This window comes from Ahaetulla prasina, chromosome 1 (assembly GCF_028640845.1).
Source record: "Ahaetulla prasina isolate Xishuangbanna chromosome 1, ASM2864084v1, whole genome shotgun sequence".
NCBI lineage: Eukaryota > Metazoa > Chordata > Lepidosauria > Squamata > Colubridae > Ahaetulla > Ahaetulla prasina.
In genome coordinates this window covers 41,308,873-41,329,739 of record NC_080539.1, presented here as the reverse complement: position 1 = coordinate 41,329,739, position 20,867 = coordinate 41,308,873, and the positions used below count along the sequence as shown (strand labels likewise).

The 20,867-nt window shown below is 39.0% G+C and overlaps 2 protein-coding genes across 9 annotated transcripts; one reads left to right on the top strand and one right to left on the bottom strand.

Annotated features, from left to right (window-relative positions):
* The first annotated feature begins 3,085 nt into the window (after positions 1 to 3,085).
* LOC131189103 (toll-like receptor 10) lies at positions 3,086 to 13,489 on the top strand. Of its 2 annotated transcripts, none has more exons than XM_058164947.1 (2): positions 3,086 to 3,241; positions 9,735 to 13,487. In XM_058164947.1, exon 2 carries the CDS (start codon positions 9,736 to 9,738, stop codon positions 12,268 to 12,270), a length of 2,535 nt encoding a protein of 844 aa, XP_058020930.1. In that variant the 5' UTR covers positions 3,086 to 3,241; position 9,735; the 3' UTR covers positions 12,271 to 13,487. The 2 variants fall into 2 exon arrangements, with proteins under 2 accessions (XP_058020930.1, XP_058020931.1); XM_058164948.1 differs by lacking the exon at positions 3,086 to 3,241 and adding an exon at positions 9,295 to 9,492 and having other exon boundaries at positions 9,735 to 13,489.
* GPR75 (G protein-coupled receptor 75) lies at positions 9,780 to 20,700 on the bottom strand. Of its 7 annotated transcripts, none has more exons than XR_009152914.1 (4): positions 19,971 to 20,700; positions 12,133 to 12,216; positions 11,500 to 11,734; positions 9,780 to 9,916 (listed from the first exon to the last, which is right to left on the bottom strand). XR_009152914.1 is itself a non-coding variant. In XM_058164951.1 (3 exons), the coding sequence occupies exon 3, from the start codon at positions 17,076 to 17,078 to the stop codon at positions 15,429 to 15,431; it is 1,650 nt and encodes a 549-aa protein (XP_058020934.1). In that variant the 5' UTR covers positions 17,079 to 17,155; positions 18,548 to 18,653; positions 19,971 to 20,680; the 3' UTR covers positions 14,706 to 15,428. The 7 variants fall into 7 exon arrangements, 4 of the variants coding, with proteins under 4 accessions (XP_058020934.1, XP_058020932.1, XP_058020935.1 ...); XR_009152913.1 differs by lacking the exon at positions 19,971 to 20,700 and adding an exon at positions 19,685 to 19,958; XR_009152915.1 differs by lacking the exon at positions 19,971 to 20,700 and adding an exon at positions 16,469 to 16,596.
* Between the last annotated feature and the right edge of the window lie 167 nt (positions 20,701 to 20,867).

The following is a 20,867-nucleotide window of genomic DNA, read 5'->3' as shown; positions in this document are numbered from 1 at the left end:
GTCTTTGCTATACGTTGTGACCCATGAAAGGAACTAGGTAGTCAAAGATATTTTCATCTCTTTACATAAGCTATCACAATAAGTTTCTTAAATTAATGAGTCCAGATTTGGAGATGCTTGCTAATGCCTTTGTAATCATTCCAAGAAGTACCCACTTTCTCCAGTTAGATCAATAGTTGGAAGACTGAAGATTCTTCTGCCTAGTGCTTGCCATTCCCAATTTCATTGGGATGATATTGATATTATGTTCTGTTGCACTGTAGCAACTTCTGTTAATTATATGTCTTGCCACATTATGCAATTCTTGTAGGTATATTCATGCGGCTTCCAGAACTCTATCCACTTCACATGCACTCAGACTCTTCTTCCACCTTGCTCAGTATTATATTGTCTATAAATGCATCAGCCCACCAGATAAGTCCAAAGTATAATAGCTTTTGCACAGTAACTCTATTTTGGCCTTGCTGGTATTAGACATTAGACTGAAAAGTATAAGCATGCATCTGTACTCAGTACTTGGTTTGGGCCCCTTTTGCATCAATTACTGCCTCAATGCGGTGTGGCATGGATGCTATCAGCCTGCGGCATTGCTGAGGTGTTATGGAAGACCAGGATGCTTCAATAGCAGCCTTCAGCTCTTCTGCATTGTTCAGTCTCATGTCTCTCATCTTTCTCTTGGCAATGCCCCATAGATTCTCTATGGAGTTCAAGTCAGGCGAGTTTGCTGGCCATTCAAGCACAGTAATCCCATGGGCATTGAACCAGGTTTTGGTACTTTTGGCAGTGTGGGCAGGTGCCAAGTCCTGGAAAATGAAGTCAGCATCCCCATAAAGCTCGTCTGCAGAAGGAAGCATGAAGTGCTCCAAAATCTCCTGGTAGACGGCTGCGTTGACCCTCGACTTAATGAAGCGCAGTGGACCAATACCAATAGATGACACGGCTCCCCAAATCAACACAGACTGGAAACTTCACACTGGACTTCAAGCATCTTGCAGTGTGTGCCTCTCCATTCTTCCAGACTCTGGGTCCTTGGTTTCCAAATGAGATGCAAAAGTTGATCTCATCAGAAAAGAGGACTTTGGACCACTGAGCAACAGACCAGTTCTTTTTTTCTTTAGCCCAGGTAAGATGCTTCTGATGTTGTTTATTGTTCAGGAGCGGCTTGATGAGGAATACGACATTTGAAGCCCATGTCCAGGATCTGTCTGTGTGTGGTGGCTCTTGATGCACTGACTACAGCCTCAGTCCATTCCTTGTGAAAGTCCCCAACACTTTTGAATGGCATTTTCCTGACAATCCTCTCCAGGCTGCGGTCATCCCTGCTGCTTGTGCACTTTTTTCTTCCACATAACTTTCCATTAATGTGCTTTGATACAGCACTTTGGGAACATCCAACTTCTTTTGCAATTACCTTTTGAGGCTTTCCCTCCTTATGGAGGGGGTCAATGATGGTTTTTTGCACAACTGTCAGGTCAGCAGTCTTTCCCATGATTGTGATTCCTACTGAGCCAGACTGGGAGACCATTTAAAGGCTCAGGAACCCTTTGCAGGAGTTATGGCTTAATTAGCTGATTAGAATGGGACACTTTGAGCCTAGAATATTGAACCTTTTCACAATATTCTAATTTTCTGAGATTGTGAATTTGGGGTTTTCATGAGCTGTAAGTCATAATCATCAAAATTATGACAAATCAAGGCGTGAACTATCTCGCTTTGCATGTAATGAGTCTATCTCATATATTAGTTTCATCTTTTAAATTGCATTACTGAAATAAATGAACTTTTGCCCGATATTCTAATTTTTTGAGTTTCACCTGTATAGTCTTGTCTGGGAAGTAAGCTTTTCCACTGGAGCTAAGGATTGATCAAGGAGTTATAGGTGACAGCTCTTGTCCTAAGTAAAGGACAGATCCTAGCTGATCTCAGGAGCCAAGCAGGATTAGTCCTGGTCAATACTTGTATAGGAGATCATCTGGATATTCCAGGTCTGCCTAAATAGGGAAGTAAAAAATGTCTCACAGAAAAAGACAACCAAACTTCCTAATTAATTAGTATCAATTTAGGTGTGATGATACTAAGTGGAAAATATATTTATTTAGTAAGCATCATTTTATCTTTATAAAACTTCATGCTGATTTTTGCTCAACTGATCCTATTGTGTTAAAGAAAAACCTTTATTATTGATGAGGATTTCTTAAGCTGAGAAAATATGTTTCCCAACATGTTTCCCAAACACAAAATAATGTTTTTTTCTAGATGTGTTGGACCAACTTCCAGAATATCTAGCATTTGGCTGAGAATTCTGGAACTAGAAATCTTAAATCTAAATTAATTTAAGAAAAATGAAGTTTTCTTAGAGGTTTTTTTTTTCTGGTCTATAAGCCACTTGATACAAACCATAATGAATTTTCATTATATATTAACTCCTCACCAAAAACTGACAGGCAATAATTAAATTAGGCACACACAATACATGAAGCATCTTGTTTTGGGCTGAAGTACACATTAATCATTATAAAAATGGTCTTCATTTTCTACTGCTCAGATTCACCATTAATTCTAAAATTGCTATACAAAAATTTGAAAATTCAGCAATGCAGAAGTAACAGCAAAAATTACCTCAGGTTGTTGCAATTTGTTTCCTGTCTGTAGCAAAAGCGGATGGGGAAAAATGAAGATGTCTGTAAAATAATATTTGTCATAGATTATTTGATTCAGAACCCTTTCCTCAATGATTCACTATGAAAAAGAAAGCTAGAAGGTACAGGACCTAGGGTGGAGGATATTACCAAATCCATGTTTGTTACGTGATCAAGGAATGTGAGACCAAAAGCCATTGCAGGATAACAAAAGGAGATGGAACAGATTAAAGCAACTTCTATGTATTGCATTTGCTTAAACACTACGCAATCACCTCATTTGCTTAAGATGAAGTAAGCAAGATCCTTGGTTCCTTGTTGCATCATATTTAATCATTCACTTGTGGGAAACAATCTACAAGTTGTAACAGATGTTACGATTGAAAATGGGCTTGCCTTTTCTTTTGAGTACCTATTGGCTTTCCCACATTGTAATGCAATAGTTCACATCCTTAACAGGGAATTTCCAAAAGATGTGATGCAAATGATAAATTCAGTTTGATAGGACAGAGGCATTCAAAACCATTTTTGTTCAGCTGTTGTCTTCACAGCAGCAAAATGTTCCAGATAAGCACTATCATGGAAAGAGAATGAATCGAAAGGTAAGCAAATTACATACTAAGGAAAGGTGTAAAATGGTTGAGGGAGGATTCATACTTAGGGAATAATTAAGGGAAGCACAGCATATTTTGTGTACTATATATGTTATGCCCAGTGGTGGGATTCAAGTAATTTAACAACCGATTCTCTGCCCCAATGATTTCTTCCAACAACCAGTTTGCCAAACTGCTCAGAAAGTTAGCAACCAGTTCTCCCGAAGTGGTGCGAACTGGCTGAATCCCACCACTGGTTATGCCTCTTTTTGTACTGTCTTGAAAATATTTCAATTTAGAATAGAACAGAGCAGAATACTTTATTGGCCAAGTGTAATTAGACACATAAGGAATTTGTCTCCGGTATAGTAGCTGTCAGTGTACATACAAAGCAATAGAATAACAATAATAATAATGCCAATAAGAGGTGGGGAGTAAGAAGGATAAGTGATAATACTACAACCATACTATATGGGTTGGGTAAATATACATAGGACATTTGACAGCACAGTGAGAATTAGGTATCTGCAGACAGATGGCATGAGGGAAAAAATTGTCCCTCTATGTAGTTGTTTTGGCATGCAGTGCCCTGTACTGTCATTCCAAGGGGAGGAGTTGAAATAGTTTATGTCCAGGATGTGAGGGGGTCTGTTAGATGTCTTCTCAGCTCTCCTCATGACCTGCGCAATATACTGGTCTTCTATAGAAGGCAGGCTAGTTATAATTGTTCTTTTTCCAGTCTTTTTTAACTATTCACTGTAGTTGGTACCTGTCCTGTTTGGTTGTTGTACCAAACAGCGAAAAGGACAGGACAGTTACAGAAACACAAATGACAGACTCAATAATTCCTCTGTAGAACTGTATCCACAGCTCCTGGGGCAGTCTGAGCTTTCTGAGTTGATGCAAGAACATTCTTTGTTGTGCTTTTTTAAGAATGGTTCTAATATGAAGTACCCTTTCACAAGTGCTGGAAAATTTAAAAAAAACCAAAAAAATTGAAGGACTATGCTGCTGGTACTGTGCTGTAGAATAGTAAGGGTGTAGAATAGAAGGGCTCCTCCTAAAATCCACTCATATCTCCACTGTTTTAAGCATGTTTAGCTCAAGATTGTTCTGGCTGCACCACAGGGCCAGTTGTTTGACCTCCCTCCTATATGCAGATTCATCACTGTCTCAAATGAGGCCACTGACCATTTTATCACCTGAAAACCTCAGTACTTTAACAGAAAGTTCTCTTGAGGTGCAATCATTGGTATAGAGGCAGAAGAGCAATGGAGAGAGCAGGCAGCCCTGAGAGGTTCCGGTACTAATTGCCCGGGTACTAAATGTAATTTTCCCTTGCTTCACTTGTTGTTTCCCATCTGAGAAAAAGCTTATGATCCATTTACAATATGAACAGGCACAGTGAGCTGAATCAGTTTAGAGTGAAGAATTTTTGGAATGTTGGCACTGAATGCCGAGCTGAAGTCTGCCAAAGGGACTCGTGCATAGGGGATTCAAGATGTTGCGAAATATATCAGTGTCATAGTGACAGCATCTGCCAATCTATTTGCTCAGTAGGCAAATTGCAAAGGGTCTCACATCAGATCCATGATAACTTTCAAATGGGCCCACACTAGCCTCCCAAAGGTCTTCATAAGTACAGATGTCAGAGCAATCAGACTGTATTCATTCAGCTCCCTAATGGAGGATTTCTTAGGAATCTTTATTCAAAATCCATGTGAGGATGGGGGCACTTGTTCAGCACAGGATTTCAAGAAAGGAGTTACTCCATTTGGGCCTAGGCCCTAGTGCTTTTCCAGTCTTTTGTCTATAAAAGGCACATGCCTTTCTAGAGTCACCGGGGGAATAGGAGGATGGAGATAGGTAAAGCAAAATTAGCTACTGTTAATGTATTTGGGGTGGGGTAGATAGTAGATGACAATGTCTCCTCCTTACATCAAACTGCATAATGTAGCTTTCATTATCAATGACCTAATGGTCCTACTTTATGGTGTGTCTGATTTGATCTCTTAACTTGTGAACTCCTTTTTCCCCATGCTTTTTAACATATGTATGAAATGGATAGGACCACTGTATAGAGGTCTGGATACTTATGCTAAGACAGTTAACAAAACTTGAAAGTTCTGAAAGTTAAACAGAAATACAAAGTGTTAATAAAAACACAGAACATGACTCTGTGCTACATGAGGTATCTTTCTCTCTGAAAACATTGAATTCATGTGTGGATATTTTATTCTAGAAATGGATAGCTAGGTGAAAACTGTGACCGTAAGTGATTTTTCCAAGTTGAGGCTTACTTCTCCATGTAGACTGACTTTGAAAACTGCCCAGAAGCTTCCACCTATTAAACTGTGACACCTAGATTATTTATTTGATTAGGTAATATCACTTTATTGTAGAAACAATTGCAATAACTATCCTTTCTCAATACTAAGTGCTATGTGATTTTATTGCTATAAAATCCTACTTAGGTGAGACAAGATAATGGATAGCCTACTGGCTTTTTCACAACAATCAGCAGAAACCACCTTGTAATATTCTCATTTGTTATGGGGGTAGGCCAGCTGCAGCTCTTCAAGTACTGCCAAACCACAACTCCTTCAGCATCTTCCATTATCATGCATGCTAACTAGGCTGCTGAGGGTTGAAATTGAAAACCCTAAATATTGGATTGGCTGCATATATCTTAACAGATACTTTGTTAAAACTCTAAAATTTTGTATAACAAAATGACATCAAATACAATATTTTCTTAACTATTAGTCTTCTGTATATGTAATGTGTGTAGAGTGTGTATTTATTAAATTTGTGTCACATCAGTCTCATTACCATTTATGGCAGAATAGATGGTCTCCTCAATCCCCATTATTCATATTCACATATGTTATACAAGAGCACTAAAACATACTTAAATTTAATCTTGCATATCTAATACTAAACATTGTTTTTTACAAATTGTAAAACTTTTCTTTGAAACCTGACAGGATCCAAGAAGATATTTCTTCCACAGTAGTAGCTGCCTCTGGAACAATCATCTCACACACATACACCCGAATACATAGTAACCTTTGTATGTAAAAACCTTAGATTTTTAAATTTAGATTTTAAATTTATAGATTTTTAAATTCACAGGGGTTTAAATTTGGTTTTAAGATTTATATTTACATTTTTAATATTTGGCATTAGAATAAGTCTTTTAATAGTTATTTTAATTGTATATAAATGTTTTATGTGCCTGTGAACCGCCCTGAGTCCTTCGGGAGATAGGGCGGTATACAAATTTGAATAAATAAATAAATAAATAAATAAATAAACCTTTAAAAAGGCATTTTCCTTAGGCATTGGAGCCAGAAATATTTTCTGACAACCTTGTTGTTATGGTCTATTTTTATGATGACAAGTCTTTCATTCTTATTATAAAAAGGAAGCAAGCGTTTTTTTAAAATCAGACATTTTCAATATATTAAAGAAAGCAAGCTCCAGTTTGCTTTATCTTTGCATGTGATAGCACCTGCCTGGCCTTCTATGGGGTCAGAAGCTAAGGAGGGTTAGGCTTAAATCTATTTGGAAAGGGTGGGAGTTTGGAAGACAAAAAGTGATCCTAGAAAGCAGCAATGGCATGCAATTTCCATCCTGCTGCGAAGAAAACTATAAACCTGTTGATGAAATCTTGAAGACTTCTTCACATAGCAATATTATACTTTCCTCTTAACCCGCTGGATTAATGATTATTCTGCATAAAACACCATGCACTCAAATTTAAAATGAAAATGCCCAAAATATTATATTAAAATGTCACATTTTCATCTTGATTCAAAACTATTTCAATGCTCTAGAATTGGAATTTCCTTGTAATTTATTCAGTATATAAAAATCATCTTGCTGATAATATTAGGAAATAGGTAGCACTTGTTTGTTATCACTAAAGAGACTTAACTGGTATTCTTTAAAATAAGATGTAGAAATCAGTTTGTTTCTAATATTTGAGGGATGCAGTGGCTCAGTGGCTAAGATGCTGAACTTGCTGATCAGGTCGGCAGTTCAGCAGTTTGAATCCCTAGCACCATGTAAGGGAGTGAGCTCCTGTTACTTGTCCCAGCTTCTGCCAACCTAGCAGCTCGAAAGCATGTAAAAAATGCAAGTAGAAAAATAGGGACCACATTGGTGGGAAGGTAACAGCGTTCCGTGCACCTTTGGCGTTTAGTCATACCAGCCACATGACCACAGAGACATCTTCGGACAGCACTGGCTCTTTAGCTTAGAAACAGAGATAACCACTCTAGAGCAGGAAACGACTAGAACGCATGTGCAGGGGAACCTTTACCTTTAGCTTACTACTATGCCCAATGTATAATTATAAATTCTTTTATATGCAATTTCTTGAGACATGAGATTTCTACTTTATTTATTTATTTATTTATTTAACATGTATTGTGAGAAAAATCTCAATATCAGCTTCTTTCTACCTGCTTCTTTAGCCTGAAAGAACTGAGATCAAACAAGAACATTAATACTCAAGTGTTATGAAAATATTTGCTGTTGCTTTTACATTGTGAATCCCCTCTTTATCGTGTATATATATTGCTATATTTTCACATAAACAGCCCAGTTGCCTCACAATGAAATGGGTGGCAAACAAATTTAATAAATAAATTTTATTCCTCCATATTCTTTTAATTCTACAATCATTAATAGATGCCATAAACATGTCTCTTTCTCATTAGTTATATCCCTATTCATTGTAATATAGGATGTACCCTTTTCATGGGATGTGACTGAGAACTGGAGAGTCTGCATTTATTAGTATGTATTTATTTGTTACAGTTATATCACATCTTTCCTTTAGGAAGTCAAGGCAACATACAAAGGGCTCCTACATAGCACTCTCTTCTGATTTTTCCTCCTCAACAGTAATATTATGAGGTAGCTTGAGCTGACAATGACTGAGCAAAGTCATTTTTCCTATCGTCAAATTCATCTGCTTTCCAAGTTCTCATGCTGACTTATTTACTGCATGATTTGTAGTTCTTGGGCATATACTTGAATAAAAAACATGTCATAAGAACTATTTCTACAGAGCTCACATGCCTCTAAATTGCTAGAGAGAACTGTAACTTGCAACATATCCAACGTTTTTACTGCAAGTCTAATTAATATGAGAAGGTAAGTGCAGGGGTGAAATGCTCCCAGTTCAAACCAGATCACCCAATCCAGTAGTGATGGCGGTGGGTGGTTTGGAGAACTGGTAGCAAAAATCCTTGCCCCCCCCTGCTCATGCCCAGCTGAGCCACGTGATCATCAGAGGTTGTTTTTTTTAACCTTTAAAAGCATTTTTTCTTTGGCCAAAAAAATGCTTTTAAAAGAAAAAAAAGCCTCTGATGATTGCGCGGCTCAGCTGGGATAGTCAAAATCCTTTAAAAGTTTTTTTTTTTTACAACCTCTTCGGCTTTTAAAGGGTTCTGATGATCAGGCAACTCAGCTGAAGAGGTTGTAGAAAAAATGCTTTTAAAAGTTAAGAAAAAGAAAGTTGGCCATGCCCACCCAATCACATTACCACCCCCCAATAAGCCACACCCACAGAACTGGTAGTAACACATTTTACATTTCACCCCTGGGTAAGTGGTGACAGCAAACTGTTGTTCAATAAGTTTTTTTTTCACTCAGACTGATAATCTATAATCATCCAATAAATTCTTAGAAGCACTATCCCTTCCTACAATATTTAGAAAACTGTTGTTTTAAAACATCTTCATTTTGTAAATATGAATTGTGTTCACAGCTCATATTGATCACATATAAAACCTGAGTTCACCAATCACTGATCACAGAAGGTTTAGTGCAACGGGGTGCTTTGCGGTCAGGATGGTACCAAAACATTATTCTTTTTCTATATATGAAGCTATAAACAACAAACTGAATTGAGACTCATAGCCCACCAACATATTTGACTCCTTCTGAAAGAACCATGTAGAATAGGAAAGCAAGGAATAGAAAAGGTGATAAATAGCACTTAGCAATAGCACTTATTAGAATAGAATAGAATAGAATTTTATTGGCCAAGTGTGATTGGACACACAAGGAATTTGTCTTGGTGCATATGCTCTCAGTGTACATAAAAGAAAAGATACCTTCATCAAGATACCACTTTACAGTGCTTTACAGTACTCTCTAATTGTTTACAGTGTCAGCATATTGCCTCCAACAATATGGGTCCTCATTTTATCTCGGAAGGATGGAAGACTGTCAACCCTAAGCCGGTGAGAATTGAATTCACCAGCAGAATTAGCCTGCATTTTAACCATTGTGCCACCAAGACTCTTCCAAATGAAAGTTAAAAGTTTATCCCTGTTAAAAAAGCTAAGGCTGAAAATATTGAAAATATGGTATAAATATCAATATAACTTTCTCAATTAAAAAGTTTATGATTTGTGAAGTTGTAAAACTGAATTGTTAATGTTACAATTTGAATATACATCTGTTGTTTTTGTTTCCTCTTTAGGATGGGATTCTTCATCAAAACTTTGCATTTTTATCTCATCATTCTCTTTTGTGGTGGAGATGAGCAATTTCAGCATTCAGACAATAAGACTTTTCTGTCCAAATCCGCTCCAAGTCCTTCTTCATTACCTGAATCTCAAATTCCAAGAGGCCTCAACCTTTTACATAATGTAAGGACAAAGTCTACAAAAAAGAAAGTACGTCTCAATATACTTAGCATTTTAAATAAGCAACAAAATGATAGTTTCCAAGTTGATCCAACAATTGTTTTATCTAATAGCCAATCACAGGATATTTCATCTCATAAATTCTCACAAACTGATGAAATAATTAATGTCTCATTGACTGACCCATCTCTAAGGGGCATGACATTGTCTCCTATGCCAACCGAGAAGCCGCAAAAAGCTGGAGGCCTTTTAAATCTCAATTCAGTGTTAAAGTGGAATGTTCTTGGTGATGAACAATACAATGGAAAAGGAACAAGATTTTCATCCTCAACATTACACATTAGTGCAAGCTGTGGAATCCCAGCAAAAGACACATTTGATCTCTCAAACAGGAATCTAACTGAGAATGAATTGAGGGGAAAAATGAATCCCATTTTCTGCAAAGCTACACTGGACCAAATTAAAAAGTTTAATGCAAGTCTCAACAACCTGGAGACAGATATTGCAATCCTGATTCCATTATTATTTGAAATGAAGAGTGTGTATTTAATTGATGTGAGTTATAACAAAATATTTATAAATACCAAATCTGCAAAAGAGAGTTTTCTGGAGCACAACCATCTTCTGTTTTTAAATCTCAGTCACAATCCCCTTAAAACTCTGACAAGCCTCACCCTACCAAGAGGTCTCAAGAGCATTGATTTATCTTTTACACAAATTAACCAAATACCAAAAGAATTTTTTGCAATGTTTTCTCAAATAGATGAGGTATTTCTTCAGGGGAATCAATTTATATACAACACTGAAGCAGTTACATATAATTTTAATCCTGTGCATAGAATAAGAAATGATGAGAGTTTCTTTAATGGAGCCATTTCATTTGCAAAGCTTCCACAATCCACTCCCATTGAAAGCCTCCTTGAGAAAGCAACAGATCAAATAATATTAAACTGTTTAACTGATGTACTTCCAAAAAGGTTTCAAAACTTAACAAAAAAACATATTTCTCTCAACCTTAGCAATAAATCCGTGCACAATTTCCATTACTTACCAAAGTCTTTGCATCATTTTGATTTAAGCAACTGTAACTTACAAGGAATAGCTAGGCTTAATATTTTTCCAAATTTAACTGTATTTAAAATTCAAAACAATAAAATTAAAAAAATATCATATCTCCCAGATTCATTAGAGGAATGTGATGTTAGCAAAAATGAAATAATTGCATTCACTTTCCATGGGGCAGAGAAAAGTTTAAAATTACTCAATCTTTCTAGAAATATGTTAAAGAAACTGAATGTGAACAGTTCCTATTTTACCCTAAATAATCTGGATGTAAGCAGTAATTTAATTACAGATCTGCTGGATAACATGGGGACATTAATGCCTGTACTAAAATATCTGAATCTGTCAGAAAATAAGATATTTTTTCTGCAACCTGGATCTTTCCCTAAATCCTTGGTTGAGTTGGATATCAGCAACAATGCCCTTGCAATCCTTATGAAGGAAACGTTCCTCCCTTTGACAAACTTGAAAATTTTAACCGTTCAAGGGAAACATTTTTTCTGTAACTGTGAATTATACTGGTTTGCAAATACATACCTTGCTAACCCACAAATGCAAATAAATGGCCGAGAAAGCCTTTTCTGTGGTTTTCCACGGAAAAAGCAAGGTCTTTTGTTGCAAAACAATCATCTAACAATGTTGCGTTGTTCTCTTGGTCTTCAAATTGGAATTACTGTTGTCATGGTCATTTTGATTATGTCCATCATATCTGTATTATGCTGGCATTTTGATGGTCCATGGTATTTGAAGATGGGCTGGTATTGGTGCAAAGCTAAAAGGAAACAATATGAGAAGAGACCAGAACACAAAATATACGATGCTTTCATTTCATACAGTGAAAATGATGCATCCTGGACCAAAGAGACTCTATTAAAAAACCTGGAAGCCAAAGGATTTAAAGTATGTTATCATGAAAGGGATTTCATGCCAGGGCATCCAGTTCTTGGGAACATTTTTTACTGTATCGAGAATAGCCATAAAGTTCTTTTTGTGCTATCACCTAGGTTTGTCCACAGTTGTTGGTGCCAGTATGAGCTGTACTTTGCTGAACACCGGGTTCTCAATGAAAACCAAGATTCCCTCATCATGGTTATACTAGAAGATCTGCCAGCCAACAGCATTCCAAAGAAATTCAGCAAGCTTAGAAAACTATTAAAAAGGAAAACCTACTTGAAATGGAGTCTTGAAGAACACAAACAAAAGCTTTTCTGGCACCAGTTGACAGCTGTGTTGAAAACTATGAATGACCCAGTACTAAGAACACAAAGAAAAAGCTGCATCAGAAAGCAGACAGATGAAACTGAATGAGAAGCAATGAAACATTTGGAGTATTTAAAAAATAAAATACTTCTTAAATAGCCATCATCTGAAAGATACAATTATTAGAATACTGAACTGAATACTGAATATTTGATAATGAACCAAAGTTATATTTTAAGTCATCTTTCTAGAAAAGTGATCTCTTAAAATCAGGGTATTTCCTAGGAAACTGTTCATATAAATACAAACATATTGCAGCAACCCAAAACATCATAAAAAACCACCTATAAATATATTCCAATAAATACCCACACAACTTTATGAAAAAGTACCTGACTATTCAACCTACCACAGCACAAGCTATGAAAAGGACAACACTGAGGGGTCCTTGATGCTCTCTGAGCTTGGTTGTTTTCAGCAGATGTTTAATTACTCAAAGTAGGTAACATCATTGGTGCACTGATGTTGTTACTTACTTTAGGTAATGAAACATCTGCAAGAAAACAACCAAGCTCAGAGAACACCAAGGATCCTCATTTCAATCCTGAGCTACAAATATTCTCCTTTAAAGATAATACTTCTATACATCAAAAACATCTCAGAAACAACCAATAGGCTATTACAGTTACACAGCATCAGTGCAGCACACGAATCAACTAAAACCCTGCAAAACTTCTTCAGAAAACCAAAAGACCCAACAGCTCAAGAAATAAAAAGAAGAGTCATCTACAATATACAATGTTGTTAGCCACTACATAGGACAGTCAGGCAGAAAACTAGCAGAGTGGAGCCATAAACATTAATTAGCAGTCAAAAACATGATAAAAACAACTATCTGAAATAATATTATCTAGTCATGTAATGAAATATTCACAAGCAAACAACTAGATTCAAGAGTACCAAGGACTCTACTGTTCAATTTCAGCTACATATATTCTCTCCTATTACATTCTCCGACAACCAACTTTCCAATATATTTATTCTTTGCAGTTTTATCAATATTAGTCTTCAAATATAAGTCTTTAAAGAAACCTGCCAATTCTTCTATTATTTCCAATCTTGAATATAGCAATTTGGACCTTTTATTGCTGATACTGTTTCTTTTTTTCCAAGTTGATAAACTAATAATTTTTACAGTTTATTTGTTTATTCAGAGTTTTTCTCTTTGGCAAATTTTATTTTCTTCTGTAACTCGTTTCTAATAGGCTTAATTGCAAAAGCCCCTTGTATATGCTTTATTTGTATCCCACATAGTAAAGTGGGAGATCCCTTGTGTCCTATTTGTATTAAAGAATTTCAATTCTTGTTTACATTTTTGTAAAACTGTGTCAAGGTCAAGACACCAGATTTCGGGATTAACAGCTCAGACTATTATTCCTGTTTCTCAGTGTAGTCTTATTACTGGGAATAGGAAACTATATTGCCATAAAATTTACTGCTCTTATTAGCTATTTTTATCCTGGCACAGGCATGACACTGACAAATCATCTTTATTTACATTGTACAAGGCATACTCTGGACAGTTTTGATGACATAATATCACCAGCCAAAACATCTATCAGATACTTCTAACATACCATGGGGAGCAGAGTTTTAACAGATGAAACCCACTGGTTTAGGCATCTCTAAAGCCTTGCTTTGTTTTTGCACAAGTGTTTTAACTAGTGGGATCTTCTGGAATAATATTTAACTCATGACCAAAACCAGCCTGGCTGGTAGGTGACATTTTCTGGTTCTTTTGGGGATGGGTTTAATGCTGTTACAAAAGGGCTACTGAAAAACTGAAAGTCACTGGAACTTTGACTGAAATGAAACGGGGGGGGGGGGGATGGGGGGATGGACATTTTTCTTGCTCATTTGCCAATGCAGCCCACTATTGATGCTTCAGCTGATAATTGAAGCAGATTGTCTCTGTAAGGGATTGTACAGGAACTGAAAGAGTGCCAGCATTAACCTAAACTAGCTATTCCAACCTATTAGCATTCACCTGACTTTGACATTAATCAAATGAAGCACATCAGATTGCACCCATAGAAAAATTGCCATGGTTTGCCTGTTTGAAGGAAAAACAGTAAACTAATACTGGAACAACTGCTAAGAATGGTTTGAAGGTTTGAAGGTACTGGTACTTGAAGATGAGATGAAGGCAACATCATGAAGACAGAAGAGAAAAAAAAGATATTGCCAAGAAGTGTCCTAGATGCCTTAGAGTCTTAAGTGTATTAGTGTAGTAGGAAAAGACCTAAAACTGAAGGGCTGCAGTTATTCAAAGTAATGAAAAGTTTAGTGGCATAATCCAAAAATTTAATTTATTATAAGACAATATTATATCTCCCAGCCAGTGGTGGGTTGCTCCGGGTTCAGTCCGGTTCTATAGAATCGGTACTAAAACCAGTGGGAGGCTCTGACCACTCGCTATAACATCATCATGGGTGATCCGCCCATGCTCCCGTTGCGAACCGATAGTAAAGGTAAGTAGAACCCACCCCTGCTCCCAGCGCTCCATCTACATTGGCTTTGATTCAGTTTCTGTTTTTGAAAAAGTCAGCTAAGCAAATGTCAATAGAATGAGAGGAAATCACAAAAGAAATCCCACAACTCTGAATTGGATACTAAATTTTATAACTTATTTTTATCTTTGTACATAACTAACATAACTGTCATCTGGAAAAAAATGTTCCATGCTAAATCAATAATAGACATAACTCTTAATAGAAATCTTTTAAAAAGTAACTTTGTAAAACATACATTTTCAAGCACTCACCATATAAACAAGAAAGCAAATCTGATTCAATTAAAGAACACAAAACACCAGTGATTTGTGGTAGCAGACTTTTTTTGTTTTAAAAAAATGGATCTTTGCTGGAGTCCAGAAAAAAAATTCTGGGGTTATAATACTGAAGACACGCAGAAATCTTTAAAAAGGAGAAACACTACTAATGAAACCGGCAAAACATGGGATAGTAATTTGCAAGACACATACAGGAGAACTTAGAAGCCTGGCTAAGGCATGAAGCTTGCAGTCTTATCTTTCCTAGCCCGGCTGCTGCCTGCCTGAAGCAAAACCAACTTAATGCATGGAGGGGCTGAACAGTCATGCGCATGCAATAGTGATACAATATCATATGGATGACTCATGACACAACTTGCCAAGATAGGATAGCCACCATTGTGGTAGAACATTGGACACTGCCGGTTCCCACCAGCTACACGGAGGGCACTGGTATCTGCTTAGCAGAAGTACTGTCATAATCTCGCACCAAGTCATTTGTAGGGTGATAATGCATGGCAATGTAGGAGTTGGCATATCTGAATGGCGAGTTTGTTGGTTGCAAGCTGTTGGGAGTGCTCACTTCCTGAGAAGGGCAGCTATTATAAATGCTATAATAAGGTTCAATGCGGGTATTCATGGGGGTAGAACTACTCTGCCCTCCTCCATAATGATAATGGCCAACAGAAGCCTTAGGACTCAGCACACTTTCTTTAGAGCGACTAGGGCCACACGCTTGGTCCACAAACTTTTTCTGAGGCTTTGGAGATAGCATATAAGCTGAATTGGTCTCATGGTGAGATGATTTATTTCTGTTGGCCTCCAGACCCCCTTTGCCCACAGCTTGAAGCCGTGTTTTCTGTTTACAACAGAAAAAAACAAAGGCCAAGTACTGTATAAACCAAAGGACCCTCCTCCTTAAGCCAGCACTGTTACGGGAATATATAAAAGGATTCAATCCAGACTTTAAAAAAAACAGTGTAAATCCACACAACTCAAATTGATAAAGCACAATACCATTGTTCCTGGACAAAACATCCTGTATCAAAGAAATGCCCAGTGGAAGGCAGCAAACTAAAACAGAAAGGACAATAATAATGCAAGTCACCACTGCTTTAGAGTCCTTGGCCGTGGACAAATTAATTATGGACACCAATTGGAATCTGCTGGCTGCAGATGCAGAGAGCTGGCCAAAGTTCTTCATGTATGCATGTGTTTGGATGTGTTGCAGCTTGTTATAGTTTTGGTTTCTATACAGAGCTGGCACAGTGCACTGAACCCCATCAACACAACCAGTAGCAAGTGTTCCAACAAAAGGATGAGGCCTGGAGGCATCAACTGTGATGATGGGGGGACATTTTCTCACTTGGGCATTTTTTCTCAAGGCCTGCGCTATCATGATATAAGAAACTGAAACCACTGTCACACAGCAGATGAAATCAATAACATACAAATAAGGGATGACCTTTCCCTCACCACTGATCAGGCTGGAAATAGGAAGGCAAAGACGAGATTTATGGGTCCTCATGGTGGCTAGAGTGGCCAGAGTAAAGCTTGTAGCCCAGAGGAGCAGGGTAAGCAGTAGAGTGCAAGGGAAGGAGGCAGTCCGATTGGGTTGCTTCCCTAACACCATGCTTAATCGGTGAAGGGCAATAACAGCCACTGTCTTGAGGGACATGATGATAAACCCAGAGCTGGTAAGGTGGAAGGTAAAACAGAAAGCATCAGGGATACCAGCTGCAGAATCCAAAAAGAGAGCAAAGGTGAACATGGGGGCAGTCACTCCACAGATGAAAAGGTCACAGAAAGACAGATTGAGGATCATAAAATCAAAGTTGGTCCTGAACTTCCGGAAAGCTGGGTCAAAGAAGGACAAAAAAACAATAAGGTTGCCATAAGAACCTAAGCAGAAAATGATAGCCAGCAGGAAGGTACATGTAACTAAAGTGGCTGTGTGGATTATCTCCTGAAGATCCTCTTGGAAAGAAAAGGAGTCATTGCTGCCCCAAGATGGTGAAGGCAGTTGTGTTGAGGAATTTGAGTGATCTGTCCATTTTGTTTCAGCCAACTCCGTCAGATTCATCATCACAGAAAGTAACCTGCCGCTGTCCTTCAAAATTGTGAAGTTGGCATTGGTCGTTTGAGGTGTATACTTGGTGAGACCTATGTGTACAAATACAACCCCCCCCCAATACAAAAAATTAGTCAATAAACGTAAAAGGGTTGCTAGTTTGTCTTAAAGAGTGTATATCAATAGCTGGGCTGAAATAAGTCTGTCAATTCTATTATTTCAAGTTAGCCCTTAAATATATAAAAGAAAATGACATTTGGTAACTTTACAGAAAATGGATTAGGACTCATATCCTACTGCAAGCACACCAATGCACATTTTAATGACACTGGATTTAATATCAAAAAGAAACATTTTACATTTATTTTTAAAATTACCACATGTTTTCCCCCTCACATAATATCACTTGAAGCTAGAATTATGTGGTTAAAAGAATCCCTTACTGCCCATTTATACCATCAAATCAACAGTGCCTCCCAATTATTTCTTCAAGGGCAAAGTATTACTTGTATTGTTGTATTAAAGGATGTGTTTTAATGTAGATCTGAGTTCAGTTTCTGACTTTAGATAATCTATGGTTAGAAGAGTGTTTCATCCCCCAACCAATATGAAGACTTTGTGACAACTCATTTAAATTTAAGAATACCATGTCAGAAAATATGAAAAAGTCAAACATATCTCTCATGTATTAGTTTGGAAACATAATGATTAAAATCTGAGCTTCTCCTATCGGCAAAATATTCAGAAATAACGAATTAAATGGGAAATAATTTAATATCATTAATTTACACCCAGCATTTACTCTAACAATATAACAGTAGTAATAATGACTCTCACTGACTCTATGGTTCATAACAATTAAAGCAATTGCAATAAACTCAATAAAAGATAAATATGGTAAGTGAGGGGTTTCACATGAGTGACCGTCTGAGAGGCCCCACAATCTTGTAAAAGGTGTAACTGGCACACCAAATAGAGTTGTATTAAGATCTTCCTGGCCTTTATACATAAATTGTTCTAAAATGAAGTATAAGAATGTCCATTTAGAACTGCAATGAAATGAGATTATGAATGCTCCAACACTGGAAGTTTTTAAGAAGGGCTTGGACAACCATTTGTCTGAAATGGTATAGGGTCCCTTGCTTGAGCCCAAGGTCCCTTCCAACTCTGTTATTCTGTCAGACTGTGCAGAAAAGGTGCTTCTTTCTCCATAATATCTAAAGACAGATATTAAATACAAGTCCAGACCAAGACTGTCATTGAAATCACAGACCAAGGACTAGAATAACAGCTTCCAAGATGATACTGATATGTTGGTGTACAGAAGGAAGTGTGAGACAGGAATGACAGGGCTGGGTCTGAAAGGGCCAAAGTGTACATCTAGAACCAGGATGTCTCCTGGCCCCATACGTGACTAAGATGTGAGGAATCAAAGCATAATCATGGGAACTGGAAATATTGTGTCTGGGCACAGAAATAAATACCTTTGACTGAAAATCATGCCCATAATCTCAACTCTTGGCTTGTTGAGGGCCAGCATTCCAGTCCCACACCTGGCATTTTCTCAGTCATTCCCATCCTCAGCCTGATCTAAGGAGTAGTCATTTAATTTTTTAAAAATAATAATATCGCAGAAAAGACCACATAAAGTAGGGGTGCCCAACCTTTCAGACCTCAGGGACCACTAAATTCATAATTTTAAATCCCGCAGACCACTAATATGATCTGCCTAATGACTGGCTGGGTGGGCGTGGCAACTTGGTCATGTGACTGGGTGGGCATGGCCAACTTGATGTCACTCACATAGAGGGGCGCCTTGCCAGCCTCTACTCATCACTCCTTGCCTTCCTGCCTGGGCTCCTTAGGGCCTCAACAGGAAGCAGTTGTTGGAGCGAAGCAACCACCAGGAGAAAGAATTGGCAAAACATCTGGTTCAGTTCAAATTGGATCTGGCCGAGAAGGAGGCTCAGCAGAAGCACCTCACTGAGGACTATGAGCATAGGCTTTCCAAGCAGAGGGAAGACCTGCGGGAGTGCAAGGCCAGGTACCGGCACGTGGAGGCTGAGTGGGCTGAGATGGTTAGCCAGTTCCAGGCCATGATGCAGTCCTACTGGAACAAGGCCCTTTACCGGTTCTTTACCACCAGCGGCTCTTCCCCCCCCCCCAGCCTTTGCCTAAATCCCTGGCACCAGGAGGCTGAAGCAAGTCGGAATTTCTGCCCCCCTCCGACCCACACAAAAAGACCCCGAAGGGGGAGACTCTTTGCAACAACACAAACGTTCATTGCACATATCTGTCCCAGAGGCCGTAGTTTGAGGACCCCTGATTTAGTGCAATATAAAAAATGTAAATAATTTTTCTGCAGACCACCAAAATTTTCTTGTGGACCACCAGTTAGTGACCGCTGACATAAAGCACTAGGTTCCCCCCCCCCTTTTTTTTTTTCCTGAGGAGTCCTTGGTGCTTTCTGAGCTTGTTTGCTTGCACTTAATTATTCGACTAGATAACATCATCATTCTCCTATATTGTTGGTTTTTTAAAAAAATCTATCTCATGCTTTATAAGCACACAGCTGTCCTGATTTAAATGGGATTCAATCGGGTCAAAATTCTCAGAAGTACCTTTGCGGCTTTTTGAGAGCTGGAGAAAGAAGGTAATAACCTTCTTTCTTGTCCTTCCGTCCTTCCTTCTGTAGGGCTCATAAGAAAAGCACGGGGCCTATTCAGAAGAGGTGGCGATTTTCGAATACGGCCGGACCGCTCGAGTTTAGCCGCGCGGCCTCAGGTGCGCATCGAGGCAGCCTTCTTCGCCGTCCAGTCTAGGGCGCCCTAAGGCGCTCCGCTCCACCCACCAACCGACCCGCAGGAACGAAGCCCTCCATCAGTCCGCGGACCGGTCCGTCCTTACCAAGCGCGGGCTCTGTGGAGGCTGCTGGGACCACGCGCCTTGCACGTCCGTCCGCACCAGGGCCAGAAGGCAGTCGCAGTCGGGGCTGCGGCTGGCGGAGGGTGAAGTCATCGTCGGCCGGAGGGAGGGAGGGAGGGAGCGGCTCGACTCCCTCCTGCGTTTGGGCCCGAGGAAAGGGAGGGAGCGGGGTCGGCAATGCAAGCCCGGCAAGCCTCGTCGCGCGCGCCGGCTGAAATGACGTCGCGCTTCTTCTTTTTTTGCAACGCGCGGGTCGAAGGCGACGGTCGCCTCAAAGGAGTCTCCCCTCCAAGAGGTTTCCCCGCACTGCTCCGGGGACCGTTTCCGCCTCCTCGGCGACACCGAAACCGCTCCGGCGTGTCGCCCCTGGGCCAGCGGATGAGTGGTTCCCAAAAGCTGGACGCCCGGCAATGGCACATTTCACGCAAGCGCCTGGCCTGGAAGAGCGCGGTGGAAACAACGCCGCAATCAGAAACAACGCCGCAATCAGAGTGCGGTGCACGTCTCGCGCCGATGAAAACAGCTGGCTCGGTCCCTTCCCCTTCCTTTCCTTTCGGGGAACCCTGCTCTGAAATTGCGGCAGATCAAGCGTTTGAGAGGCGGTTAGCAGATACTGCTGAAAAGGAGCATCTGCTGGTGCAGTTGCTTATAGATACCCAAAACAACACGAGATCAGCGTGCCTTTTTCTCCATCCTATCTCAAGGGTGTGAATTGTCGAGCATTTTGAATGGCACACCCCAGAGCCAGCCCGATGCTCACCCATAACTAGCAGGATTTCAGTTCACAGAAATGAGTGTGCAATAAATGCATTATTCTTGAAGTTTCCCTAAATTTTTTTTAAAAAAGAAACAGTAGTGGGGATGTTGGCAATAAGAAAT

Coding starts and splice junctions, on each gene's coding strand:
- GPR75 (XM_058164951.1), bottom strand. CDS start 17,078: ATGATGAATCTGACGGAGTTGGCTGAAACAAAATGGACAGATCACTCA.
- LOC131189103 (XM_058164948.1), top strand. CDS start 9,736: ATGGGATTCTTCATCAAAACTTTGCATTTTTATCTCATCATTCTCTTT.